The sequence below is a fragment of the Furipterus horrens genome, unplaced genomic scaffold (genome assembly GCF_987537825.1).
Source record: "Furipterus horrens unplaced genomic scaffold, mFurHor1.1.pri manual_scaffold_3, whole genome shotgun sequence".
Lineage (NCBI taxonomy): Eukaryota > Metazoa > Chordata > Mammalia > Chiroptera > Furipteridae > Furipterus > Furipterus horrens.
The window spans coordinates 345,312-372,027 of NW_028327173.1; the positions used below are offsets into that span (position 1 = coordinate 345,312).

General features: G+C 66.0%; 3 protein-coding genes across 4 annotated transcripts; 1 reads left to right on the forward strand and 2 right to left on the reverse strand.

Moving 5' to 3' along the window:
* Positions 1-74: 74 nt before the first annotated feature.
* Positions 75-9,595, reverse strand: SDF4 (stromal cell derived factor 4). The gene is made up of 7 exons (XM_090268414.1): positions 9,504-9,595; positions 6,839-7,191; positions 4,297-4,433; positions 3,963-4,076; positions 1,627-1,785; positions 1,191-1,366; positions 75-604 (listed from the first exon to the last, which is right to left on the reverse strand). The coding sequence occupies exons 2-7, from the start codon at positions 7,141-7,143 to the stop codon at positions 428-430; spliced, it is 1,068 nt and encodes a 355-aa protein (XP_090124540.1). The 5' UTR covers positions 7,144-7,191; positions 9,504-9,595; the 3' UTR covers positions 75-427.
* Positions 9,596-9,747: 152 nt separating this feature from the next.
* B3GALT6 (beta-1,3-galactosyltransferase 6) lies at positions 9,748-11,688 on the forward strand. Its single transcript, XM_090268415.1, has one exon. It carries the CDS (start codon positions 9,805-9,807, stop codon positions 10,798-10,800), a length of 996 nt encoding a protein of 331 aa, XP_090124541.1. The 5' UTR covers positions 9,748-9,804; the 3' UTR covers positions 10,801-11,688.
* Positions 11,689-21,384: 9,696 nt separating this feature from the next.
* C1QTNF12 (C1q and TNF related 12) lies at positions 21,385-26,128 on the reverse strand. 2 transcript variants are annotated; one of them, XM_090271433.1, is made up of 8 exons: positions 25,521-26,128; positions 23,372-23,488; positions 23,182-23,293; positions 22,934-23,085; positions 22,420-22,528; positions 22,054-22,153; positions 21,786-21,864; positions 21,385-21,600 (listed from the first exon to the last, which is right to left on the reverse strand). In XM_090271433.1, exons 1-8 carry the CDS (start codon positions 25,686-25,688, stop codon positions 21,502-21,504), a joined length of 936 nt encoding a protein of 311 aa, XP_090127559.1. In that variant the 5' UTR covers positions 25,689-26,128; the 3' UTR covers positions 21,385-21,501. The 2 variants fall into 2 exon arrangements, with proteins under 2 accessions (XP_090127559.1, XP_090127560.1); XM_090271434.1 differs by having other exon boundaries at positions 22,054-22,138; positions 25,521-26,125.
* Between the last annotated feature and the right edge of the window lie 588 nt (positions 26,129-26,716).

Consider the following 26,716-nt stretch of genomic DNA (forward strand, 5'->3'; position numbering starts at 1 on the left):
CCCAGAACACGCGCTCAGGGCCGGTGTTATAACCAACCTGCCCCCTCAAAAGCATCAAGGGGAAGCCACCTGGCCACAATGTCTCAAATTATCGTTTATGTGTTTCGTTCACAGAGAAAATAAAGCTGGGAGAAAGAGGCAACTATATTTTAAAGTAAGTTAATGTGATTCTTGCCACAAGGGCATGTTTCCTCGGAGACTGGGCCCTCATGGCCGCCACCGCACTGGTTCTGACAGGGAATGGCCACCGCGGCCTCAGCCTTTCAGCTTCAGGGAAACCAGGAGCTGCGTCACTTCCCACAGCGTGGTGAGCCCACAGGCCCCGATGTGGTCAGAGCCCGCACGGCAGCCCCAAGTTCTGGAAAGCGAGACACCACAACGACACGGGACCCTTGCACAGGGCGGCCGGCGCGTGCCCACGCAGGGCTCAGAACTCCTCATGCACGCTGCGGGCGTAGTCCATGAGCTTGCTGCCCGTGAAGAACTCGCTGTACTTGAGCACCTCCTCGGGCTCCAGGTGCCGGTTCTGGTTCTCGTCGGCGATGGCGATCATCTGCTTGGCCTCATTGAGGGCGTTGTACTCGTTCATGGGGTCCATGTACTCCTGCAAGGGCGCCATGCCCGTCAGTACCCTCTAGCCACGCCCCCGTGACCCCCTGGGGCGCACCCACGCAGGCTAGCACACGGCCGGCACCCTCAGCCTCCGGATGCAGCGAGGCTTCACCGTCACGCAACCTGGGCCTCCTCTGATACCCTGTTGGCTGGAGCCTGCTGACGGGCCTGCAGGCATGTTCTGGGATGTTCTGGAAGGCAGGCACCAGGCTGGCAGTGGCTCAGGGTCATGTGGGCGCTGCCTCCATGGGCCCGGGGGGCAGGGCGGGGAGGGGAGGCTGTACCCAGCGCAAGCAGGGGCCAGTAGGTCACGTGGACACAGACTGAATCAGCCACCAGGACTGCAGGAACCCCTAACCCAGCGCTGCCCTCCAGCTATCACCAGGGATCAGAGAATTCTCGTGTAAGACGAAATGACTCATTCACAGCAGGAAAAACAAGCTCCCCAGCACGGACCCGCGAAGGTGAAAATGCCGCCCCCTCGCCCCCAGCCACCCCGCGCACAGTGCTGCTGAGAGCCGGGGCTGGCCGCGCCAACCCAGGGCAGAGGGACGGCCACCTCTCTGGGCCCCGCTCACCTCCAGCTCCGCCATCGTCACGATGCCATCGTGGTTGGCATCAATCAGCTCCTCAAACTCCTTCCGTCTGTCCCTCACCCAGTTGTCATCCATGTCCTGGCCCTGCTGGTTCTCCACGGTGCCCACAGGCAAGGAGATGAACTCGGGCAGCGAGAGCTGCTTGTCGCCGTCCTGGTCTGCAGGACAAGGCGGTGCTCAGACCTCGAGTGGGCATGGACCTCTGGGACCACTGCGTAGAGTTGACCAAGTGGATTTTGCTGCCAGACTTAGTTTGTGACATTTTAAACTAAAGCTAAACAGCTGTGTCTTACAGGGCCTGCTGGACACCACGCCGGGGCCACAAGCACCTGAGGCCGTGTCAGCCTAGGACCCGCCCACACTGACCTCCCACCAGGAGGACCAACTGGGGGCTGCCAGCAGGCGGGGCCAGCCTCACCCAAGTCACGGACGATCTCCTTGACCATGAACTTGAGCATGCCGCGGCTGTGCTCAGGGTGCAGGAAGGACAGGAACTCGTCCTCGGTCAGCAGCAGGTCTGAGGGGGGGTTGTCCGCCTGGTACCAGCGATCTTTGAGGTTCTCCAGGACTTCCTGTGCTGAGAGAGGCTTGCCTGTCAGCACCCTGGTGCGCAGAACAGCCGGGAGCCTCCAGGAAGCTCTGACCGTGCCGCCCAAGAGCAGAGGCCAGCTCAGGATGCAGCGGTGCGAGGCCGCAGGCCCTGCGCCTCAGAGGAGAGCTCAGCCCCCAGCAGTGGATGGCACAGAACCACCCCGCAGACACAAGCTCCCTGAGAGACACCGCCCCACAGCACCCCGAGTCTCAGACCCCAACCCTCCCCACGCAGGCGCAGGCCCCAGCTGCTGCTACACCAAAGAAACGCACTGACCAGGGCACTGAAGCAGGACTTGGCCCCTGTCTGCCCCTCCTGGTGCCTGACACGGGGGCAGGGCTGGGGAGGAAACCCACTGCCCAGCCCTGAGTCGAGCGTCCCCCACACTCTCCCTCTGTGGCAGGGCTGGAGGGGTGACAGCAGGGCCCGTCTGGCTCCAGAAGAGCAGGAGGAGGCCAGCACAGAGGTCTCTCTACCCTCCATTGTCCTAGGAGCCACCGGCTTCAGGGAGCATGGCAGGGGACCCACACGTCCGTCACCTCACATTCACTGCGTCGGATGGGACAGAGGTCTGTGCCGACCCACTGCTCAACGGCAAACGGCGCAGCTGGTGGCTCCTGCCCGCCCCACTTCGGGGACAAGGGTGACGGGGATGGGCACAGACTTGCACGTCTGCCTGGAGCCTGTGCACTGACCTGACTTGGGGAAGCAGCTGTAATGAGTTAAGGATCTAGGACGAGGGCCTGGAGCAACGCAGTCACAGTGGGGACACAGGCAGCACCAGGAGCTGAAGGGATGCCTGGGACAGACCCTGCCCAGAGCCCCCAGCCCTGAGGGAGCAGCCCTGACTGGGAGAGGAGCCCCCTGGGGGCGAGGGCAGGAGGAGGGGCAAAGAAACAAAAATGTCAACGGGCTTAGCCCACCTATTGCCAGAAAGTCCGACCGGCTCATAAGACAAACGCGTTAGAGAGACCGAGAGGCGCCGGCTCGCGGCGAGCGCACCAAGGAAGAGCTCCTACCAACGCTGAGGCCTCTGCCGGGAGGCAGACGGGGGGGCGCCGCTAACCGCCTCTACGCGGCCGGCTTCACCCTAACCCCAAACCACACAAATGCATTACAAGAAAAAAAACTGCAAACCAGTATCTCGTGAACACAGGTGCAAAAATCCTCAACAAAGCGTCAGCAGGTGCAGTGGAAAGAGCAGTGCCCCACGGCCACGCAGGGGCCACTAGTCTGCATCTGAAAGTCTCGGCAACAGGCCGAAGAGGAAAATCCACGGTCACATCGCTAGAGGCACAGAAAGCATCCGGCAAAACCCAACCCTGTTCGTGATCAAAACTCAGCAAATTTAAAAAAGAAAGAAAAAATAAATAAATGGCAAATTGGGAAAAACGGGGGAACTTCCTCAACTTGACAGAGGCTCCATAAGCCTCCGGCCAACGCCGCGCCCGCTGGCAGATACTCGAAGCTCTCGAGACGAGGCGGGGAAGCCGAGGCGGGCTGGGCCGGGGGCTGACACACAGGTCGGCGGCTCTCCGCGGCACCGCCCAGGACCGCAGGCCTTCGGCCTCAGTGCCACGAGGGCAGGACTGCAGGGCTGACGGCAGACAGGCCACTGGGGCAGCTGCGCTGGGTCCACGTGAAGACTCAGCAGAGGAACAGGGTGGCCCAGCACCTTCACGAAGCAGCGGAGAGCGGGGCGCTAGGGACGCCACCAAGGCCGTGACACACTCCACCCAACAGCCAATGGGCACGATGCTCACAGGGCAGCGTCTTGGCAGATGCCCCAGAAACTGTGCACACGCCTCCGTCCACAGAAGACGAGAGCCCCAGGCTCGGGGTCCCCAGCGCGGAGGACAGTCCGCCAGCAAAGAAAGGGCGGCACCAGCGGGCCCCACACGGCGCATCCTTAACGCCAACAAGCCCGACCAGCACCGGGCTGTGGGCACACCCGGGGGGGAGGCCAGCAAGCCAGAGGGCATGTCTTCTCGGTGATGCGGGGGGCCGGGGCTGAGACGCTCACACATCAGGTCCATATGAGCAAAAGGAGCTTCCAAAGGGGCATCTCTGAGGACTGACGGGGGCGGGGCGCCCCAGCTCCCACAGACCCTACAGCCCCTCGGGGCCCCCCCAGCTCGCAGGACCCTGAGCCCGGAACTCACTCTCCTCGTCGACTCTCAGCTCCTCGTTGTTCTTCGTCTTCTCAGCAACCTCCCTCTCATCGTGGCCTTTGCTCGCCAAGAACTTCACCTTGTACTCGTCCCAGGACACGTGGCCTGGAAAGCAGATGCGCCCTGTCAGAAGGTCTAACAAGAAACACTTTTAAAAAGAAAAATTTAATTATTTTAAGATGCCGGTTAAAAACCCTCCTGCAACAGCAGCTGTGGAGGCGGCCAGCTCCAACTTTGCTGCCCAGCCCCCATCCTGGCCTGCAGGGGGGCCCTCACTGCTCTGTACGGGCGCCCTGGGGCCGCCGGGGTAAGGGCACGGCCGTACCGTCCCCATCAGGGTCCACCGCGCGGAAGCGCGCCCTGCTCTCGCCCACGGCCTCCTGGAAGTGCTCAGCCGTCTTCTCCACGATCCAGCGCTGCATCTCCTTGGCGCTGACCCTCCTGTCGGCATTCACGTCCACCCTGCAAGCGGACGGGCCAGGTCAGACAGGCCTGGGACCCGGCACACAGGAGGGCACAAGCACACAGGGTGGCCGGAGGCTCCACAGTTGGCTCCGCAAGAACAAATGGCAGCAACAGGGGAGCGTTTGCTCTGCGTCACCACCCAGCAGTCTTGGGGCCACGGGCAGCGATCTGGACTCTCCCCGCCTGGCTGCTCAATGGCAGAGTCACAGTCCAGGTCCAAAGACCTCGACACGCAGATGGGTCGCAAGCCCCCAGGAACGGTGACGGCGGTGAGACACCAGAGCGAGGTAGAGAAACAGGAGCAGACGCACCGGGGTGCACACGTGTACACGGCTGGCCTCCTGCACATCCACACAAAACTGCACACACGCACCCGCAGGCAGCGACATGCAGACAGGTGTCGCACACCCAGGGTCAGGAAAGGGTCTCTAAGCACGGCTCTCCAGCAGAAGCGACCGGGCCCCCTGGGGCTGCAGCAGGGACAGGAAAGGGGCCCGGAGCGTCTGGTGGCGCCAGCAGTAAGAAGTGCTCAGAAAGCAGCAGGAGGGCGACGCATCCCGGGGACAGAGGCCGAGGCCGGGTGCTGCGAGCAGCAGTGTGAGCGGCTGGGTCCCACCCACGGTCTGCGACAACGGCCACGAGTCCACCGGGGCTGACGCCCGCGGGCAGAGCGCCTCCGTGCAGAACTCCACGGGACGGACATGGAGCCCCGTCCCCCTGGAAGGCTCCCCCCAGGGGCGGGGGGTCAGGAGAATCAGGACATGAGCAACTCCACCAAGGAGTCACTGGTGGCACCACCTGGCCCAGGGGTCCAGGGCGACACCCCACGATGAGATCTGGGCATCTGAACCCCACCCAAACCCGCCTGCAGGCTCCCCCTGCCTGCTAGGCCCCAGGGCTCCCCAACAGCCTTCCTGCGGACACACACCAGGCGCCCGACCCCACCCCCTTCTGTGGGCCTGGCTCCGTCTGATCTGGAAGGAGACGCCTGCCACCTGCTGGTCCACACGTCAGAGGGCGGGGAGCCAGCGTCAGGGCGGCTCACCTGACTCCAGCCCTCAGCTCTTCCGACTGCTGCCCTGGCTCCGGACCTCCGGCGTCCGGAGCCTCCTTTTCTGGCCTCTCCTTGCCCCCCAAGCGCTGAGCCGCAAAGGTCCCCACTCTGGCTGTGTCCCGGACCCCAACACCACGCTTGCTGCCCTGTCGGCTCCCTCTGCCTGCAGGGGCCTCCCAGGCGGCCCGTCCACCGCACCCGCACTGCTTGGCCCACCTGGGGCCTCCCCGCCCGTCTCAGAACACCCAGCCCCTGGGCTGCGCTGCTCTCCACCCTCGTCCGCCCCGCTCCTGGGCCCCCTGCGCGCGGACGGCATGGACACCGTGGCACCCGCCAGACCACTGTCACCTGGCAAGGGAGCAGGTGTTCAGTGATGCAATTCTCAGGCAAGGCCACGAGGCTGAGTCCCGCCGCCTAGGGCCTGGTCCCGAGCTCCCGTCCTGGCCGTGAGGCCCCCCACAGCCCTCGTGACACAAGCAAATGCTCACAGCAGCCGAACCCCCTTAGTCTCCTTCCTGGCGCTGAGCCGTGAGTCCCAGGTCCCTGCACGTGACCCTCAGGCCACCGCATCACTGACACGCTGGCAGCCTGCTACCCTCACAACCTGCAGATCCCAGCGGGCCCCAGCTCATGGCCCACGTGCACTGCGACCACACAGGGCCAGGTGAGCGCGCTACCGCGATGCCGACGACCTGCAGGTCTGGCGTTCTCGCTGCACCACGGCCTGGGGATGCCAGGAGCCCCCCAGAGCCCCCGAGCGCCTGTCCTCTGCCTGGTGCCCCAGGCCAACCCTCACACCTTCCCCACCACCACGCTGCGCAGGGCAGCCGCCACTGCAAGCGCCCTACCACGTGTCCCCAGCCAGCTCCCCCCATGGGTACTGCGCCCCCATCGCCTGACCCTCTCACCCTGTACCGCAGGCATTTCCGAGTGCACGTGCCCATCAATAGCTCCCACGCCCACTCACAGGTCAGCTCCGTGCCCCGCCGGCCTTCCCACACCTCACGGCCATGGCCAGGCCTCCAACAGGTACGGCACCCTGCTGCGATCGCTCCCTGACTGCCTGCTTTTCACAGTGGCAGACGCTGGCCTGAGGCCGCCACGGGAGGCTGTGGGATGGCCTGGGGCAGTGAGGTCGGGGCGGGCGGCCGGGCACCCCTCGCTCTGGCACTGAGCCCCCCCTGACCCAGCAGGCTGCTCGGGCCACACGCCCCTCAGCGCGGACCCGGCCACCTTCCCGCGTGTTGTCAGCTAAGAGCACACGCCACGGCCCCGTCCTCCGCAGCACGTCACTGCGGGGCCCGCCAGCCGCCTGCACACACCCCCAGCCTCCCAGCCCGGCACCTACTTGGAGAAGATGACCATCAGCTTCCGCCGGCTCTTCAGAGGCTCCGCATCCTCCTCGAAGCCGTCCGTGTCCCTCCCTAGGAACACCTCCTGGTGGAAGTCCTTGTTGAGGTGGCCGTCCATCTCCAGCTTCACCCCGTTCAGGTGGTCTGGGGGCAGGATCTCACTGTCTTCCCTGTGGCCTGCTCTGTCCCGGCCAGACGAGTGGTTGGCAGGCCGGGCCGACGCACCCATCAGAAGGACGACACCCAGGAGCCAGAGGCAGGGAGGGGCCAGGCCGCAGCCCGGAGCCTGCTTGGACGCCATGGCCCTGTGGGCCTGGACCGCGGGATGGCCTGCAAGTGTGGCCAGCAGCTGGGGAAAGAGGGGGGCAGGCGAGAGAGTGAGGCCACAGCCTGCGGCCGCCAGACCCCAAAAAGTGGTTGACTGTCCACAGAGAGGGCGCAGACCCAGTGCTGGACAGAGCCCCCAGGTCCTCGACTAGAAAGACGGCTTCTTGGTAACAAAGGAAACGAGCCCCTGGACCCCCCGAGGCGGAAGCCTGGCTCCTTCGCCAAAGATGTCAGGTTCCAGCTCCCGTCCCTCGTCGGGGGAGCAGCCCTTCTCAGGGCCCACAGCGGCCACTTCCAGCATGGAGGCCCACCCCTCTTGAGATCCCAACTCAGCACCTGTGAGCTCCGTGACCTTGGCTAAGCCACCTGACTTCCATGATCTCATTTTCCCTATGAAACAGGAAGCCCTCTCCCGGACCCCAGGGCTTTGCGAGGACTGGGCCTGGTGCCAGCAAACACCAAACCACCCCCAGCAAGGCAACCCCTGTGCGTGCTGACACACACACACACAGCAAGGAGTGCACACAGGGGCACACGCACAGACACACACAAGCACACACAGGCGTCCCTGCTCATGTTCACCAGGGAGTGCCCAGGAAGTCCGTCATCCTGAGTGCACCTGGGCCTGGAGGCAAAGGAACGAGGCCACCTGTCAGTCCACACGGGCATGAAGGATTCCACACCACAGCCTCTGCCCACACCTGCCCCTCCCGCGTGGGCCCTTCTCAGGGCCCTCCGAGCTGGGGACAAGGCCCAGCTGCCTCCCCAGCTCCCCACTTGGAATTCCACACGTCACCTGCCCCAAAAAGTACTCTAGCTCCTTCCTGCCCTTTAACCTGTCTCCCTGGCAAACACCTGCTGGTCCTTCCAGGTGCAGCTGAGGCCACACCTCCTCCGGCAGTTTTTACAGGGAAAAGTCCACCGGCACGTGGGGCAGCCAAGCGCGGGCATTTCGGGTTCAGCAACGATGGTGTCCGGCCCACCCCCCAGCCCGAGGGCACACGGGGACGGGACGGCCAGCAGCTCCCCCAGCGGGCCCGGCAGGGCCGGCAGATGCCACCACTGGCCTCTTGGCTGCCTCCGCTCTACCCTGCCTGCTCCTAACAGGTCCGCTTGGAGGGCTGACACCTCTGCAAGCGAGTCTCCTGGACCCAGCGCCATTGGAGCCCTTCGGCGAGGTCCTGCTCTCTGGGGTCTGCCTTCTGCGGGGCGACCCTGCCAAGGCCTCGCGCCCCTCTTTCCAAGGTGTGGGCGCTCGCGTCCTGCCTACACCCCCTGGACCCCGCTAGCTGCACACTGTGCCCTCTGCGCTGTGACTGACCCCGGAGGCTCACTGACTGGGACCCCTGCCCGCTGCCACCGAGGGCTCCCGACGGTGCCTTCCTCAGCTTCGGGTCCCAGCACCTGCCACAATGTCCACACGCGGAAGAGCCTCAACAAAACTGAACGAACGCAGGTGTTTCTGCTACACCGCCACCCCGGGCTCCTGAGGACGCCAGCGTCCTGCAAAGCTGCTCGCTGGGCGCCGCAGGGCAGGTGACTCCGAGCTACAGCCACTGGCTCCGCACGCAGGAGGAGGCAGCTCGGGGGCGCGAACAGTGCAAACGCAGGGCCAGGCCCGAGGCCGTGCCAGGGGCGGCGGCGAACGGGGGCCCCAGGAGGGCAGCCTCCTTCCCAGGCTGGGGCGCGACCCCCGCCGGCTGGAGGAGAACCGCCGCCCCCGTGCCCCGCGCTCCCGGCCAGGAAGGCCTGGCGAGCAACCACTCAGCAGGCGGCCGTCCGCGTCCGCGCCGGGGCTGCGCTTCGCCCCTCGACACAAGGGCGGGCCTTCGCGCCGCTCACCCCGAGGGGCAGCGCGCCGACGCTGTTCGCACGACCCCCACGCTGCGCAGAGCCACCCGAGAACACCCGCGCGGGCGCGGGGAGGCCGGCGAGGCTCCCGCCCCGCGTATCACAGCATTTGTTTGGGTCCCCAGCCCGCTTCCCCCGGGACCCGCCCACAGGCCCTGCTCGGGAGAGGCCACTCGCGGGTGTCCGTCCTTGGGAACCCAGTTTCTTGCCGGCCAAGACGCAAACGCTTATTTTAAAAGCTGCTCCCGGCTCAGGAGTCGCACTGACGTGCCGGGCTTTACAGGCGGGTTTCAGGTCTTCACCGAGTCCTGTCCGTTGGCGTCACGGACGAAGAAGATATGGTCGCCCCGCACTGAACGCGGGGTCCACGTCCCCCGTGACCACGTCCCTCGGCCAGTATCCCCAACACCCGCGGGCCGGGCCGTCCAGGAGCCCCGTCGGGTTCCGCACCCCTGCCCACACCCTGCCCGGGCCCTCACTCACCGCCCAGGACCCGCCGAGCGCGGCCGAGAGCCGTGACGCCTCTAAAGGGACTCGGTTAGGCCGCGGCCATCTTTCTTCCGGGAAGAGGCGGGCGTCCAGGCGGTGCGAATGGGCGCAACCTCCGAGCGAGGAAGCCAGAGCCGCCATCTTGGCTCCGGGCGGAAGCGGCGGCGCGGCTCTCCTGGGACGACCAATGAAAAGGGCGCACGGCGGGACACGTGACTGCCGGCCCTGCGGGCCCGCTGTCCCGCAGGCCGTGTACTCGGGGGTCTCCGCGCGCTCACAGGCCGGCCGGCGCGCCATGAAGCTGCCGCGCCGCGTGTGGCGGCACCGGACGGCGCTCGTCCTGGGCGGCCTGGTGCTGTGCGGCGCCGCGCTGCTCTACCTTACGCGCTGCACGGCCGAGGGCCCTCACCTGCCGCCGGGCCGCGGCCCCGGGCCCCCGCCCGCCGGGCCCGCGCGCGCCACCGCCTTCCTGGCCGTGCTGGTGGCCAGCGCGCCGCGGGCAGCAGAGCGGCGCAGTGTGGTCCGCGGCACGTGGCTGGCGGCAGCGCGCCGCGGCGCCCCGGGCGATGTGTGGGCGCGCTTCGCGGTGGGCACGGCCAGCCTGGGCGCCGAGGAGCGGCGCGCCCTGGAGCACGAGCAGGCGCGGCACGGGGACCTGCTGCTGCTGCCCGGGCTGCGCGACGCATACGAGAACCTCACCGCCAAGGTGCTGGCCATGCTGTCCTGGCTCGACGAGCACGTGGCCTTCGAGTTCGTGCTCAAGGCAGACGACGACTCGTTTGCGCGGCTGGACGCGCTGCTGGCCGAGCTGCGCTCCCGCGACCCTGTGCGCCGCCACCGGCTCTACTGGGGCTTCTTCTCCGGCCGTGGCCGTGTCAAGCCCGGGGGTCGCTGGCGCGAGGCGTCCTGGCAGCTCTGTGACTACTACCTGCCCTACGCGCTGGGCGGGGGCTACGTGCTCTCCGCGGACCTGGTGCACTACCTGCGCGTCAGCCGAGAGTACCTGCGCGCGTGGCAAAGCGAGGACGTGTCGATGGGCGCCTGGCTGGCGCCCGTAGATGTGCAGCGCGAGCACGACCCTCGCTTCGACACCGAGTACAAGTCCCGTGGATGCAGCAACCAGTACCTGGTGACGCACAAGCAGAGCCTGGAGGACATGCTGGAGAAGCACCAGACGCTGACGCGCGAGGGCCGCCTGTGCAAGCAGGAGGTGCAGCTGCGCCTCTCCTACGTCTACGACTGGTCTGCGCCGCCCTCGCAGTGCTGCCAGAGGAAGGAGGGCATCCCCTGAGCGGCGCCGCGGCCCTGGCGGAGCGGCGGTGCAGTGGGTCCTCTTGGAGCCCCCACTGGTTTTACCCTGGGGAAGCTGACAGGCCTGGCTGGTTGTCTGGGATGAGGCCAGCGCTCGAGGGGAGCCTGCTTCATCTAGTGACAGGTGGGGCTCTCCGGCAAGTGCCTGGCAGCAGTGAACGACTCCTAGGCCCAAGCTCCCATCAGTCTTGCTCAAAAGCATCTTGTTCTCAGTCTGGGAGAGCCTGGGGCAGTGCATCCTGTCCAGGTGGAAGTGTCCTGCCCCTGGACTTCAGCCAGCATTTGCCCAGACTGGGGAGATGCCCAGCTGTGGGTGTGAGTCGGGGACAACCTCCCTGCTCTGCAGGAGCTTCCAGCCCTACTGCACCTGCTTCGGCCCGGCCTGTCCTGCTGTCCTGCCCCAAGGCAGGGACAAGGAGCTGAGGGCTGGAGCTGACCGCAAACAGATCTGACTCGCTCTGGGTCGGGGCTGCGTCCCGTCCTGCATCCACTGTACTGACCGTCCACCTAGGATCTCACTGCCCTGAGCTGTGGCTGCTGCAGGCCGACAGCAGGCCCTGACCAGCCGCAACTCGGCTGTTGCCATCGGGTGGCTTTTATAAGAACTGCCGCTGTCTCGTTTGGTCATGTCACCTCCTTTATGTGTCCTGTTGGTGTCGTTGATGCCTAAGTCCAAGGTCAGCCTTCGTTTTACGTTCATAGTTTTGGTCTCTGTGTCTCCCTGAGAGTGAACTTGCGGTAAATACTATTCAGCGCCTGCCTGTGATTTATGTATAAACATTGTAAATTTGTGTAGATAAGAGTTCCAGCTGGGAGTGTGCGGCTCTCAGTGTTTTTTAAATTATTTGAGAAGACGTTTCTATGAGAACTTGGGATTTGTGGATTAATCTGTTCTTTCAGTGGGAGCCGTCGACCCGTCGCTGCGTGTGTGTTTAAACACGGAAGAATTTTTAAGCTGCCCATTTCTCTTTCCAGTTTACACATAAGTCAGTTCATTGTCTCCTTTGGAAAAGACTTTCCTTTTAAGGCGTCCTCGCGGCTGCATGGGGGCAAGTGCTCCTCACTCACCCGTCCGTTGTTGTGCCCTAGTTCCAGGAATCGGAACCCTCGGAATGTTGATGAGGTTTCCCGAATTCTGTCTTAAGCAGACAGGCTGCTTGGCCAGCGTGTGCTCTCAGAGGAGAACGCAGTGATGTGCTCGAGGCGGGTGATCTGTTCATACACTCCACTGTCCTCAGAACACCAGGCTTCCCTTTCTCCCCGTTAAATGTGAAAAGTGGGTGCTATGGTCATTGCAAAGGGAGATCAAATGGCTGGAGGATATCTGCAGGTCCTTCCCCGTCCGGCACGTGCACACTTTGTCTGGGTGGCCAGGCTGTGCTGCCACGGTCTCGGGCCCACGTCAGGGCCTTACAGATGTGGGGTGCGAACTTCCTACGGCTCCGGGGGCTGAAGGTCCAAGGTCAGTTGGGGTCAGCAGGGTTGGGTCCAGTGAGGTCTCTTCCTCTTGTGCAGATGCCCCCTTCTCTGTCCTCCCTTCTAAGGACACGGATCCTATCGGTGGGGGAGGGGGGGCCTCATGACCTCAACTCACCCAGATCACCCCCAACATCATCGCATGGGGGTTAGGGCTTCATCCTGAACTCAAGGAATGTGATTAGCCCATAGCAGCAGGGTTGGGCTATTTCTGTCAAAGGTAGAAGGGTATTTGGAACTCAGGGTCTTGGGCCAGAAGGGCAGGGGATCATGTGCTCGGTGATCTTAACGCCTTCGGAAGGGAGATGCTGAACCTTGAGGTCCCAAGATTTGGCACAGTTCTGACAAGATGAGTGTGAGCTTTCTGATTGGCTGCCTCAAGCCAGGACTCACAGCCCCTGCATACACCATGTTCATGGGACCAGGAGTCGTGAGAGGGTCCAGGTTTGGGGACAGCGGGGTGAGCAGGAGGGGCCCTGCCTCCCAGGGGGGTGCTGGCAGCATTGGGACCCAGCTCCTGCCCGCCGCTGTCACCTGGGCTGTGCCGTCGAGCCTCAGGGTTCCCGAGGCACTTGGTGTGTGAAGCCTCGTCTCTAAGGTGAGCAGGTGCTTGACGGGGCCAGAGTGCTGGCTGCGGCCCGTGTGGCCAGTGGCCCGGCCGGCGCTCCACGCAAGGGCTGGACCCAGATTCCCGCTCAGTACCACCCGGCGCCGCCATAGCTTCTAGGTTTCTTCAGGGAGTGGACCCTCCGAAGCATGACGTCAGCACCCGTGACCCCGGCTGAACATCTGCCGGTCCAGGCCCACATCCCCAGGGGACCTGCGCTTGAGCGTTCAGCTGAACCACAGGTGCCATCAGACTTGACCTACAGAAACGGAAACCTCGTTGTTCAACCTCAAACGTGACATTTCAAAGCCAAGCAGACCCTGGCTGCACAGCCACGCTGCTGGTGACGTGGCGGCAGGGTTCAGTTGGAGCTGAAGACCAGTGACCTCTTCTGAAAGGGACCCACAGACACCCCCATACCTGTGGTCCTGGAGCCCATGGACATCACAGAGCCCCTGGCCCTGGCCGGAGCCTGCCTCCTCTGACCTCTGCCTCCGCGCCTGTCTGGCACGTTCTCCCAACCAGGGTGCTGGGCCCACAGCCTCCCTGCTCCCTAGCACCTCCCCTGCCCCATGGCTCCTCTTGGCCATGGACGCATGGCAGTGCCCCCCTGGGCAGCCCTCTACCTGCCATTTGCTGTGGGGCCCCTGCCAGCTGGACCTGGCGGCCCCGTAGACCCAGGCTGAGCCCAGGCTGTGAGCCCAGCGCAAGCCAGGGCCCCGGAGAGAGATGGCCCTCGGGAGGGCGATGGGGACATCGGTGTGGGGCACAGAGCAGCAGGCATCACTCAAGGGGAGGCGGGGAGGGAGCTGGGCTCCCCAGTGGGCAGGCTCAGGAGGAGGCGCCAGCAGGTGCTCTCCCCTGGTCACAGCCTTGACCAAGGTCCCAAAGCTAGAAAAGAGCGAACCTCCCAACACCAGGGAGAAAAGGTCACGTGCTGCCCGCTCCCACCCTCAGACCCCTGCCCACTGTCCAGTGCATGTCCCCTGCTCCAGGCCTGCGCCACCCTGCTTCACTTGCAATGTCACCTTGGGGCGGCCCATTCAGGCCACCTACCAACCGCAAGGCCCCAGAAGTGAGACTGGCTCAGATACCTGGGTCCGTCTCCCCGTTTGAAGCCTCAGAATGTAATGTGCTGGTTGAGTCAGGTCCTCTCAGACATTCACTGAGGTCTCCATCCGGCCACCCACCTGGGAGGAGCCAGCCTGTGGTCAAGGTTCTTGGGGACCTGCTGTAGATTGAACCGTTTTCCCTGAGAAAATATGTTCAAGACCCGCCCCCAGTACCTGTGCCCGTGGCCTTATCTGCAGCCGCACTTATGGAAGACGGGGTCATCAGGGTGGCCCTACTGCAACACGTCTGGCGTCCCTGTAAGGAGAGGGGACAGAGGTCGTGGAGGAGATGGCGTGTGGTGACAGGCAGAGACGGAAGACGCCACTGTGAGCTGCCACAACAGCCCCTCTGGAGGCTGGGAGGCCAGGCGGCTCTCCCCAGAGTGGGGAGCGAGGCCCCGCTGAGCCCGCGGTTTCGGCTTCCGGCCTCAGGTGGCAGAGAACACGTTGTTGTGGCTTCCAGCCCCCAGTTTGTGGCGCTTTGCTGTAGCAGACCCAGGGGACAGGCATAGGTGCCAGTGCCGTTCCCTGGTCCCTCCCGATTCCGGGTGCTGGGGAGGGACTCACCGAGGCTCACAGACCCCTCAGCCCCTCAGCCCCTCGCTGGCCCAGCCTTCTCCACTTCCCAGGGCTCAGCAGAGACCTGTCCAGCCTCTGGGTCGGGGGGACAGGGCCCTGCCGTGGGCACAGCCTGCAGAGGCTGTGTTCCCCGGGGCCACCTGGCCCCCACGTTCCTTCCGTCCGTGGGCCTGCCCTTGCCCCTGACCGGCTGCTGCCTCAGCCCAGAATCTGCAGGGCTTGTTGGGGCGGCCAGTGCTCCTCTCTCAGCCCTGCCACCGGGCACTGTCCCCGTGTAAGACTGATGACGTGCGACGTCCACCCAGGGCCCCAGGAAGCACGTGGCAGCAGCCCACACGGAGGCCTAAAGCAGTCCGGAGCCGGCCCCCGGGACCTCCAGAGGGGTCACAGCGAACCCGTATTCAGAGCCCCTGGTGGGGCAGAGGGCACAGGGAAAACGGAGTTTCGTCTGACTTGCTCCTTCGAGCCCCACTCTGGTTCCGGGGCCTGGAGAGGTCAGGGTGGTGTGTCCCCTGAACGGCCTGCCCTGAGTGACCTGGCCTCTCCCCCATGTGAGCCAGGGAGCAGGTATGTCCTGATCCCGTCTGTCCATCCCCCAGGCCTTACCTTGGAGAAAATGAGCTCTCGGGAGGTCTCAGTCCAACCCCTGTGGCACTCCTTGTCCTGAGGCCCTGAGGCCTCCACTCCCAGCTCTCCCCTAGGGGTCACCTCCCACCTCCTGCCCGGAAGACCCTCCCCACAGTCTTGGGAGCTGGAACAGACAGGTCCCTTCACCCATCATCTGGCCCCTGTGGCCACCCGTCCCCTTTCTTTGGGGCCTGGGTGGGCTCACACCCTCAGTCCTGCTCTGGGCAGAAAGTGCCCCTCAAAACACCACCATCTCCCCACCGTCCCCCGACCAGCTCCTCCCTCCCTTCCCCCCACACGCCCTCCTTGTTCACAGCCCTTCCTGACGCCATGCCAGCTGTGGGCACTAGGGGTTCCCTACCCCTCCCTCCGCCACCCTCAGGCAGGAGCCCATGGGAGCTGGCCTCTCCTGTCTGCCCCCTGGCCAACCTCCAGCCTTTGCTCCCGCAGCAGTGACCCCGAGACCTGACACATGGCCTTGGCAGGCACCCCCACCTGCAGCTGAGCTCTGCTGGGGCCCCCCACTCTGCCAGGGCCGGCAGTTCTGAGGAGGCTCGTGACCACAGAGGGGCCGCACAGTCTCTGTAGGTGCCTCACAGGCCCCCTCACTGGCCGTCACCTGGTCCCACGTGGAAAACAAGTGACTCAGGAAAGACTAGCAGCCCTGGTGAGGCAGGTGCAGGGGACCCGGGGGCCCTCAGACCTGGGCCAGGGGGACCCACTCTGGAAGCCAGCACAGTTGCCCACGTCAGAAATCTGGGCAGAGGTGCAGCCCCTGGTCCCAGCACTAGCAGGCCCCCAGGGGTCTGCCAGCCCCACCTGACTAGTGGGGTCCTGCAGAGAACGGGGGCTCAGGGAGGGACAGGGCCTGCCCGTGCGGCTCCCAGAGACCCAGCATTGGCAGAAGCTAAGTTGGGGTGAGGAGGCTCCTGGCCTCCACCTGGACACACAGGGGGGCTGTTGCTGGGCCACCTCGGAGTGGATGTGGGGCCCCAGGCCCTGGTGAGAGTCAAGGGTCTCTACAGAAGTGCCTCCACCCCCACCCCGGGAAGGTGAGCAGCCAGACGTGGAACCCCAGGGAGGCTCGGCAGTGATGAGAGGGGTCAGCAACGGGCAGCTGCTGGCCTAGCAACTCAGCAGAGCACGCAGGGGCGCACCCGCCCCGACACCTGCACCCACGTGCGCAGGGGGTGCCCCTATGGCCTCTGGCCCCAGGTCCCTGTACTTTCCCTGCACACGGTCCCAGGGCCCCTGCCCCTGGCCCGTGGCACCCACCCAGCAGGACTCCAGCACGGGGTGAGCTGCAGGCTGGGGGAAGGCGGGGGCTTCCGTGTGTGGCTTTGGGAGCCTGGATGGTGGTCAGCTCTGTCCTCTGGAGTAAACACTGCAGGCAGCGGCTGGACCTCCATGCCCAGCTGCAGGTCAGGAACCCAGGGAGGGCCCTCATCCAGCTCCTGCCTCCTCCCACCAAGGAGGGCTTGATCCGCCCTGTGACCCAGGGGGAAGGGGGAGAGGGAAACCCAGGCCCCTCCCTCCAGTGGCGTCTGAGGGTCTCGGCAGCCCAGCCCAGAGGAGCCCTCGCACCCCCCACCTGATCCGCAGGACAGACGGTTGGAGCCAGGAGCAAGCCCCAGACGGTCCCCACAGAGGAGGGACTGGGCAGCCTCCACGGGGAAGTGCCCCTGGGTCCAGCCTTTTGCCGGAGCTGTGAGTCCCCCCCTACCACGTCCCCCACACCCCCGCAGTCGGCAGGAGAACACAAGGCCAAGATGCTGCTGCTGGGGACACCCCACTTCAGAAAAGGGGCTTTTCTTGGCCCTCTGATGCCCTTTCCTGCTCCCCGCTGTTCTCACTGCCACCCCCTCAGCCCCCTGACGTCACAGCCTGGAGGGGCAGTGGGCACAGGCAGGGGTCCCTCCCGCCCTCGCTGTTCCAGGCGTGTGTGCGGCACACCCTCCAACTGTTGCAAAACTGATGCTATCACAGCAGAGGAACCTGTGAGTCACTGCCTGAGAGCGGGGCTGCACCCCAAACTCTCCCAAACAAAGGCCCTTTGTCCCCGAGCCCCCACTTCCGCGCCAGGCCACCTGTACACACTGTCAGACCTGCCAATGGTGGTGGCAGGCACGGGCGTGGTCAGGATGAGCTCCTCGGACTCCTCACCCAGCCGCAGGGCCGGGGCTGCAGGAGACCCCAGGCTGCGCAGGTGGCGGGGCTGGAGACCAGTGTGTCATTGAACCCGGGCAGGGCCCTGAGGTCACACAGAGCTCGAGGTCAGAGGGTACAGTAGCCAAGTCTTCAGTGAGCAAAGGCCCCACGACGCTGTGAGCCCCGCCCCCCAGCATGCCCAGTCCCCAGTTGGTGCTGTGTGTGCAGGACAGAGGCCTCGGCACCACACTGCGGCCCCCGGGGAGCTGCTCCCCAGGACAGGGTGCCGTTCCCTTGCCCTGGGGCCCAGGGTCCCACTGTCCTGTGGCCTCCAGCCTGACCACCCAACATGATGCTCCCCAGGGGGATCAGCCTCTACAAGTTTCCCTCCTGAGCTCAGCGAACGGCCGGCCAGGAGCTCCAGCCACCAAGTCCCGGACACCTGCCTCGTGTTTGCTCCCAAGGGGCCTGGCAGTCCCAGCTCAGCCGAGAGGGCCAGGCCCCAGGGTGTAGACAGGGGACACAGAGACCCCACCCCACACACGTTACACTGTCACCTCCCTCACACAGACACTCAGGAGCACCCCTGCAGCTCTGCCTGAGCAGAGACAGCATCACAGCCACCAAGGACCTACGGGGTCAGCAGTGGAGCCGAGGTACGCAGACCCAGAGAGAGCGGCACCAGCACGTCCCCCCCAGGCCTCCCACATCCGCCACCCCCCATGCCCGCAGGCCGCCCTCAGTCCTTGGCCCAGGTCACAGGAGTCCAGGAGGCTGGTCTGTCTGTGAGAACCCCCAGGCTTGCAGGGTAGGGCCTGCCCAGGGACAGAGAGCCCCAGGGGTCCTGGGAGCAGGGCCCCTACCCAGCCCAGAGCCCCCCTGAGTCAGGCAAGGTCAGGCCCGGGGCTTGGCTCTGGCCACGGAGAGCCATCCTGTTCTGGCTGTGCCCTAAGTGTGCAGGCAGCCTAGGGCCCAGGCCAGGTGGGCAGCCTCTTCTGCAAGTCCCCCCCCCACCCCCTTCCTGTGCCATCCCCAGCCCCTGAGGGGACCATGGGGTGGGACCAGGCAGTCGCCTGCTCACAGCTGGGCGCCCCCCCTGGCCTGCCACCCAGCCGCTCCCCGCGCCTGCCACAGCCCAGGGTGGGGCCTTGGCTGCCCGGTCCATGGCTGCTCCTGGCCCCCGAGAGGACTTTCCGGCTGTCCCGAGCCAGCTGCCCACATTCCTGTCTGCACTCAGACTGACAGCAGCCAACGGTGCTGGGGGGCAGGCTCTGACCCAACACCGAGACCCACCCAGCCCCAGCGCCCAGGGCCACCTCAAGACCAGGAAGGGCTGATCAGGTACAGCCTGGCTGTAGCACCAGGACCAGGGTTTGGGAAGCCCTGGCAGGGACCTCCCTGAACACCCATCTGGCCGGCAACGGGTCAGACAGAGGTTCTGGGAAGTGAGCCCTCGGAGGGGTCAGCAAGGCCAGCCCAGACCTCCCACTGCTCCGGGTGGGACTCCGGTCAGGGGTCAACCCGAGGCCAGCTAGCACTGTGCTGGCCACTTGGCTCTGGCCGTAGCCAGACACTCAAGCCACCCAAAGCCCAGCTCCACCCCCAGAGGCCAGGCCAAAGAAAGAGCCCCCCACCCCACCCCGGGACCCTGAGCAAGTGTCTTGCCCACAGCAGCAGGTCTGGCCCCGTTTGCACCTCACCCATAGGCACCCTGCTCAGGCTGGGTGGGTGTGACCACGGGGGCCCAGAGCCCCCTGGGGGCTCCAGACTGCTCCCGAGGCCCCGGGAAATCATCACCATGCAGTTCGGGCCAGGCCTGGGAAGCAGTGCAGCTGGGATGGGTAAGCAGCTGGATCCAGGGTGGGGCCTTTGGGGACTAACCCTGCGCTGGCCCCTGTCTGCACTGGGGGGCACAGAAGCCTGTGTCCTTCAAGGCTGATCCAAGCCTGGGACCGGAACCCTGAGCCCTGGGTCCCCCTCAGTTCAGGCCCCTGGGTCTCCCTATGGCAGTAACCGGTGGCCGGTCCCCCACCCCTGGCTCCTACACTCCAGCCCAGGGGGCTGGACGCAGCACTTTCCGGGGGAGTCACAGCCAAGTGGTCACTGCCTGAGATGAGGGGGCAGAGACAAGAGGGAGGGCGAGACAGGAGGCAGGTGGAGCTGGGCGCCAGGAGGCCGCTTCCAGCCCTGGCCACCTGCCCAGCGTCAGCTCCTCGGGGCTGGCCCGGCCCCCTCGCCTCCTCGCCTGTCTCTCGTCCCCTCATCTCTCGTCTCTTGTCTGTCTGCCTCTCTCGGCAGGGCCCTGGGCCCCTCTGGGTCTGGGTCTCCATCTCTGTCATCACAGCCCCCAGAAGCAGGTCTGGGTGAGGAGGTGCGACGTGCCCCTCCCAGGCCAGGCAGGTCAGGGGGGACTGGCTGGTGTTGATGGACGTCAGGAGAGCCCCCAGGGGCAGTGAGGCCCCAGGGGCAGCCGAGAGGGTCTGACTAGGTGCTGGCCGTTGGCCCCTTGGCGTGCCCACCGACAGCCCAGAGTGGCCGCCTCCAGCAGCAGGCCGTCGCCCACACTGGTCTCTACAGCCGAGCCAGGCTGGGCTCTGACCCGCCCCGCACAGGCCCCTGCAGTGGGAAGTGGGGGCAGGGACCCACTCCTCTGGCTCCCTTGTGTGCACCCCTCCCCCTGCCTCCTCGACAGGGCCCACGGGCCCACGCCCCCCTCGCAGGCTGCCAGAACACCCCCACTCAGGCCAGGCTGGTGCCTACGGTGGCTGTGAAGCAGAGACCCCCCCCAACCTCCCCCAGCCCCTGACGCCACCCTGGGGGGACCAGGCAGCGAGGTGGGGACGGGTCAGTGGCCAAGCCCTGTGCTGCACAGACCAGCGCCCGCCCGGCACCAGGCTCTGCTGCCTCATTACCCAGCCTGGCCAGGCAGGGTCCCCGGGGGAGGGGCTGGGTAATGGTCCTCAGGCTCCAGGCTCCACGGGCCCCACCTCCCCCGCCTTCAACCTCAGCCTGTAGATGGACCCCCAAACCCTGCCCTCCCCCAGCCCCTACCCCCATTACAGGGTAAGGAAGCCCTTCTCGGTCTGCTCAGCCTCAGAACTGGGGTCTATAGGTCCTGCAGCACTGGGGCCCAGCCCCATCTCCACCCTAGGCGTCTGTGGAGGGGTCGGGGCCAGCCTCCTGCTCCCGGTGGGGCTGCCTGCCCGGGGCCGCCTGCCTGGGGCCGAGGTGCCAGCCACAGATGGTATCTGGGCAGCTCTGCAGAGGCCTGGACATCTCAGGACCCATTTACATTCTTTGGTCTGGCTTTGCTGGAGCCCAAATGGGGTGGGGGCAGGGGCGCCAAATCCACAGGCCCTGAAGGCAGGGTCCTAGCCACGCCACCTGGGGCAGTTTGGACCCCATCTTTGGGGTGGTGAGTGGGTGTCCACCTGGTGTGGGCCTGGACACCCTTCACCCACGTGTGCACTCATGCGCCTCCAGGTTCACACGTGCTACCTGTGGCCTGCACATGCGTGCATAGTCCTGCGCCTTCATACACGTCTGCTCCCCGTGCTTGCCCCCCAGGACGGGGCCCTCCAAGGGCTCCCCACCTCACCCTCTGCTCCCTGACTGCACGTGGCATTAGCCACTATCCTGCTCAGCCAACTCGGGGGCTCCTGGTGCCTCGTGCTGAGCGCGTCCGAGCCCCTGGCCCTGTGGGCGTCCACCGGCCGCCGCCCTCCCAGGCTGGGCCGCACGAGTGAGCGCAGGGGTGGTGTCAGGCTGTGGGCAGGGCTGAGCAGGGACCTGGATGGACATCCTTGTCCTCAGGACGAACATGGACCCCCAGCAGGCACAGGGGCTGTGGGGGCTACAAGGCTGCAGAGTAACCAGCCGGAACCTCAGCCCCCCAAACAGAGGCCACTCCCCATCCCACCCCACATCCCGGAGGACTGTGTTCTGGGGCCACATGTTCCTCTACAGTTGCACCCCCAGCCCTGCCTCCACAACAATACAGTGGCCAGGCGACAGGGAGGGCTGGGACTTTTTATTGCTGTGACCACACATTTAACAGAGGGCAGTGGGGGTGGGCGACCGGGGGGCTCCCCGTGGCCCTGAGGATGCTCTTGGTGCAGCTCCCCTGGTGTCTTCATGTGCCCACGAGCAGGCCGGAGAAGCTGGAGCCGCTCTGTATGGTGAGCGCTGCCCCGGAACCATTGTCCACGAAGACGGAGGCGTACTGTCCAGCCTGCAGACATCCCACAGCGGACGGCGCCGCCCTCAGGGCCCGCCCGCCCGCCCACGGGGAGCGCGGGGGACCCAGGCTCCTGAGTCCCCACACGGCCAATGTTCGTCCACAGGCAGGGCTGGGGGCGCCCCTCTGAGGCTGAGGCATGGGACCCCTCCCGCCCCACCCAGCCCCTCCGGCCTCACCTGCAGCTGGAGCAGCCCCTGAACCAGCACCGTGAAGATCCTGCCACGGCCATCCAGGCCTGAGACGGCCTCCAGGGACCTGGACACGGTGCCCAGGGTGAGGGCAGAGATGGCCCGAGGGCCTGCACCCCACCCCAGTGCTCAGGGGGGTCCTGTGTTGGGGCCGCCCCTCCACGCTCCACAGCAGCACAATCCACACTCGGGCCCCCACCCCAGCCCCCTGCACACACCCCCAGCAACAAGGTGTCCCCCAGGAGGGCCCACTCACGTGTGGCGGTGGCACAGGGACTCAATACAGACAAGCACCCGCACTGTGTCCCGGGCCCGGGCCCGGCCCTGCAGCCCCCTGCGGTCTGCGGAGACAGCGGCTACAGAGGTCCCGGGAAGCACGGGGCAGAGGGACCGGCGCTGGGGCTGGGGGCCTCGGGGCACACCGCGCAAGACAGGCCCAGGAGTGGCTGCTGGCTCGGGTCAAGTGGACGTGGGGCCCCGTCCAAGCCCCCAGCAGGAGCCGGGTTTGGAGCAAGAAGCAGCTCTGTCATAGGACCCAGGTCTGGGGCCTGCGATGTTGGGGCCCATCTGGGAGGGCCATCCCCCCCACCCCCCCACACACCCTGGGTCCAGCCCTGCTTACCCACGTGCAGGCTGGCAGAGAACTGGAAGATGGCGGTCACGGGGGCTGTGAATCGGCCAGAGGCCAGGCTCAGGCCAGAACCCCGCAGGAAGGCGCCCTGGGCGGTGGGCTGCAGGGACAGCAGGTGGGCACTGGGCTGCAGGGCCTGGCATCCAGCCTGGAAGAGGCGCCTACACCCAATAGCCTTCCCCCAACCCCCGAGGACACCCCAGGGGGCAGGACAGAGGGCATGACCTGTGCATCTGCACCTGCCTGGGCCTCTGGCCACAGGTTTCAGGTCCCAGAGGTAGAGGAGACCCCAGGACAGATAACCCTGCTTCTGCCCGGACACCCTGTACCCCACTCGAAGGCCTGGTGCAAGATGGAAATCTGACCCACGGCAGCTGTACCTCCACACCCGCGCTGCATGTGCACGTGACTGGGTATGGTGGCCAGGGCCCCGCTCACCCGTGGGGGCCACCTCAGCGTCCTGCCCCCCGCAGCACTCCCTTGGGCCTCACGCCTGCCCACTTACGGCCTGGAAGCCCTGCAGCTCCACCAGCGTCTTCTTGTCCACCAGCACCGGGGCCTTCAGCCGGCAGTGGAAGGCCTCGGCCACCTGCCGCCCGCCTGTCCCCTCGGGCAGCAATGACCCCCAAAGCCCTGAGTACCGGCGCTCAGTGGCCTCTGTGGGGACAATGGCGTGGGCAGCAGGTGGGGGTCGCCCAGGGGCTGGGGGGCCCCCCTGAGCCTCCGGGAGGAGTAGGGGCAGGGGCACCTCACCTCTCAGCATCTCCTGAAACTCTTGCAGCAGAGCCTCTTGTGTGACTTCTGCACCAGCAGGCCCGGGGGGGCCCGGGGGCCCAGGGGGCCCTGGGGGGCCCGAGAGGCCTCGCTGGGGGAGGCGGGAGGATATGAGCATCCCAGCGGGAGCCACAGCCACCCCTGCCCTGGGCTCAGAACCCAGGCTCACCAACTTCTTGTCCCGCCCCCGGCACCGTTTCTGGGAGACTCCGTCATCTGGCCGCCGGACGAAGTTCAGCCAGGTCATGTGGGCATCTGAGAACTCAGGCCCCGAGGCCTCGGGTGGCTGAAGGGCCAAGGGGCAGGGCTGGTGTGCTGGCCTAGGCCCCACTGGGTACTCCCTGCAGCCCCAGGGGGCAGCGGGGACCCTCAGGGCCCAGGCCGCCTTGGGCGGAACTTGGAGCAGTGGACACAGGAAAACGGGGAGGGGGCCACACAGGACACTCCTGGGGACTCAGACCAGGACCCTCAGGCAGGGCGATGACTTGGGGACCTTTTTGGAACCCAGGCCTGATGACTGGACACCTCGGCTCTGGTGTGTGGAAGTGACCTGTCCCCTCCCACTGCACCCTATTCCTAAGCAGAGGCAGACCCAGCCCCCTATGTCCCCCCAGGGGCTGGCAAGTCTTTCTGAGAGTCCCAGAGACCCTGCTAGGACTGAGGCCCTGCCCTCAGTCTTGGACCCGAACCCCAGCCACGGTCCACCCTGCCATTTGAGGAAGGGCTGAAGGGGTGGCACAGAGCAGCCCGAGACCCTGCCCCCAGCCCTCCAACCACCCTCCTGAGCTCCAGGCAGGTGGGAGAGGCAGAAATACCCCTGCCGGTGTCTGAGAAGCTCAGTAAGCGGGTGTGGGCTGGAGAGAGAGCCTGCAGTCTCTGAGAAAGTCTGTGCCAGACTCAGACAGGAAGCACATACAATGGGCAGGCAAGAGTGGATGCTGGCCTGGCTGGGAGACAGCCACTGCTATGGACAGAGACCGTGGAGGGGGACAGTGAAGCCCCCACAGCTCCCGGAGCACCGTCGCAGGCTGGGCAAGCCCAGGGTCCTGGCCCCGGGAGGAGCCAGCCGTCAGCCCTCTGCCTCAGACACAGCCACAGCCAGGCTCCTGCGGCAGCCTCACAACAGGGGTGGGGGTGGGGGGTGCTGGGGTCTTTCCCAGTGGACCAGACAGGCTTCCATCCTGGGGGGCTGGGAGGGACAGGCAGGGTAGCGGTGTCTCCCACCCCTGACCTGGGTCCCACCAGGGAAGAGAGAAGCCAAGACACTCAAATATCCCTTGATTTCTGCCCGCGTCTCCGGCCACCACAGACCCTGGTTGTGCGTGAGGTCCCCAGGGGCCCTGGAGGGGGCAGGAAGGGCAGGTGGAGGTGGGTGGAGGAAGAACCGGGGACCTGACACGTGGGGAGGGCCGGGGCGCGTGTCACAGAGGCCCAGCGCTGTCCCCAGTCTGCCCTGGGCACTTGCTGGGTCCCTGTGCGGGGCTAGGAGGGCCCAGGGCCTCCCCTCACCTGCCCGCCTGGAGAACGGGGCCTTTGGCTGAGCGGGGCTGCGTGGGCTGAGAGCAGCCGGGCTGGCGGCCACAGAGATGCCCTTGGGCGGCGGGAGGCCAGGATCAAAGGCACACTGGCTGGCGAGGGGGCCTGTCCTGGCAGCCGCCGCCCCCCTCCCAATGCTGTGGCCCACGGGGTCAGTTCCAAGACTCCTCAAGAGATCCTCAGGGCTGAGACAGGTGCTGGGGTGGGGGGTGTGGGGGGGTGGCGGGGCGGCAGCGGCGGGCGGGTCATCAGGTCTCTGAGAGGACCTGGGGCCAGAGGGACTCTAAGGACAGGAGCCCCCTCCCCGCCAGTGCCGGAGGCCAGGAGGGAGGTGCTGACCGCACAGCACGGGTGAGAGCCTGTGGAAGCTCAGGGTCCAGCTGGCTTCAGCTTCTCCGACTGGGAGTTGTGGGGGTGGGTCCTGAGGGGGTGTCTGCTGGACAACCGAGGAGCAGGCTGCAGGGAGCGCCTCCCCACCCCTCCCGAACTGGCGATTGCACCTGAGGCAGCGGGTTGCTGTGGCAGAATGGACACCTGGGGCTTCAAAGGGTTCAGCGCAGCCTCGCCAGGAAGCCTCTCCCTTCCCCTGCCCCTCGGCCCCAAACCCCTCTGCAGCAGATCCTGCCCCAGCCCCACCCCACCAAGACGAGAGGGGTCCTGGAGGGCCCGGCTGGCAAAGCCGGCGGGTGGGAGGATGGGGCCCGGCAAGTCAAAGCCCCGGAAGTAAGCGGCGCCCGCAAGTGTGCGTAAGCCCGCGCCCACGTGCCCTGGTCCGCGAGTACCTTGGGGGAGCCAGGCAGCCCCTCACTGTTGGTCATGGTGGCATTGGGGTTCTCGGTGCGCTGGCCGGGCTGCCGCAGCCTCTTTTGCTCCCGCCGGGCCCCGACGGCCCTCACGAGCGTGAGCTGCGACCAGAGGAGGGCCACGGCCGCAGCCCAAGCCCAGCGCATGGCACCGGCGGGCGGCTCTGGACCTCGGCAGTGGCTCAGCGCTGCGCGCAGGGGTGCCCGGGTGCAATCATGGGGGCGGCGCAGTCGCTCAGAGCCCCCGCGCGGAGGCGCGGCCCTGGGGTACGCCTGGTCGCCGCCGGTGCATGTCTGTGGGGCGCGAGCCAGGCGCAGCGGCAAGACGGGCACCACAAGGAGCGGACAGCGCGAGGGACACAGCGCGATGCACTCCTGTCCCCGCAGGTCCGGCCAGCGCCCGCTGTCCCTCACGCACGCAATGCCTTCGCTGCCCGCTCCGCCGCCAGATAAACCCTCCCCTCCGCCCCAAAGCTCGCGGGCTCCAAGGGGGAGGGCTTACACACATGATCCGTCAGCGGCTCCCAGGCAGGTCGGGGGCGTGCTCGGTCCAGCTCCCCCACTGACCACGCGCCTCTGCACAAGTGCGGAGGGGCTGCTCCTCCCCAGGTCCTCCCAGTGCCTTGGAAACAGCCCCCACCCCTTCCCAGAAGGCAGACTCTGGGAACCGTTACCAAGGATTTGCCCTGCCCCCCATCCTCGCTAAGCTCCTGGCACCTCACACTCACCCCTTGGGGGGGGGCGCCCAAGAGCCCCCAGGGTGGCTATATGCTCCGCAGAGAGCTCACAGCCCCATCAGCTCCTTCCTAGGACCCACCTCACTCAGGCTTTCCAGGATCCTTCTGGCCCTGCCAGGTCCTCCTGCCCCTGCCAGGGGCAGGACCAGGGAAGCCGGGCAGCTGGCCCACCGCGCTCCCTGCCTCGTGCTGGCCTGGGTGACTCTGGGTGCTGCTTCTACACTGGGGTGAGCGTGCCAGCAGAGGACCTCAATGGTGTGACAAGTGGCCCCTCCTCTTCTTGGGGCACAGGGCCACTCCTTACTGCCTTGGCTTCTGAGCCAGAAGGGAGAAGGGAGACTAGGCCCCAGGGGTCAGCACCCCTACGAGCCCCAGCCAGCTGTGCCCTGCCAGAGCCCATTCCCTCCACAGCCATCCTGCTCCAGGAGAGTGAGTGTT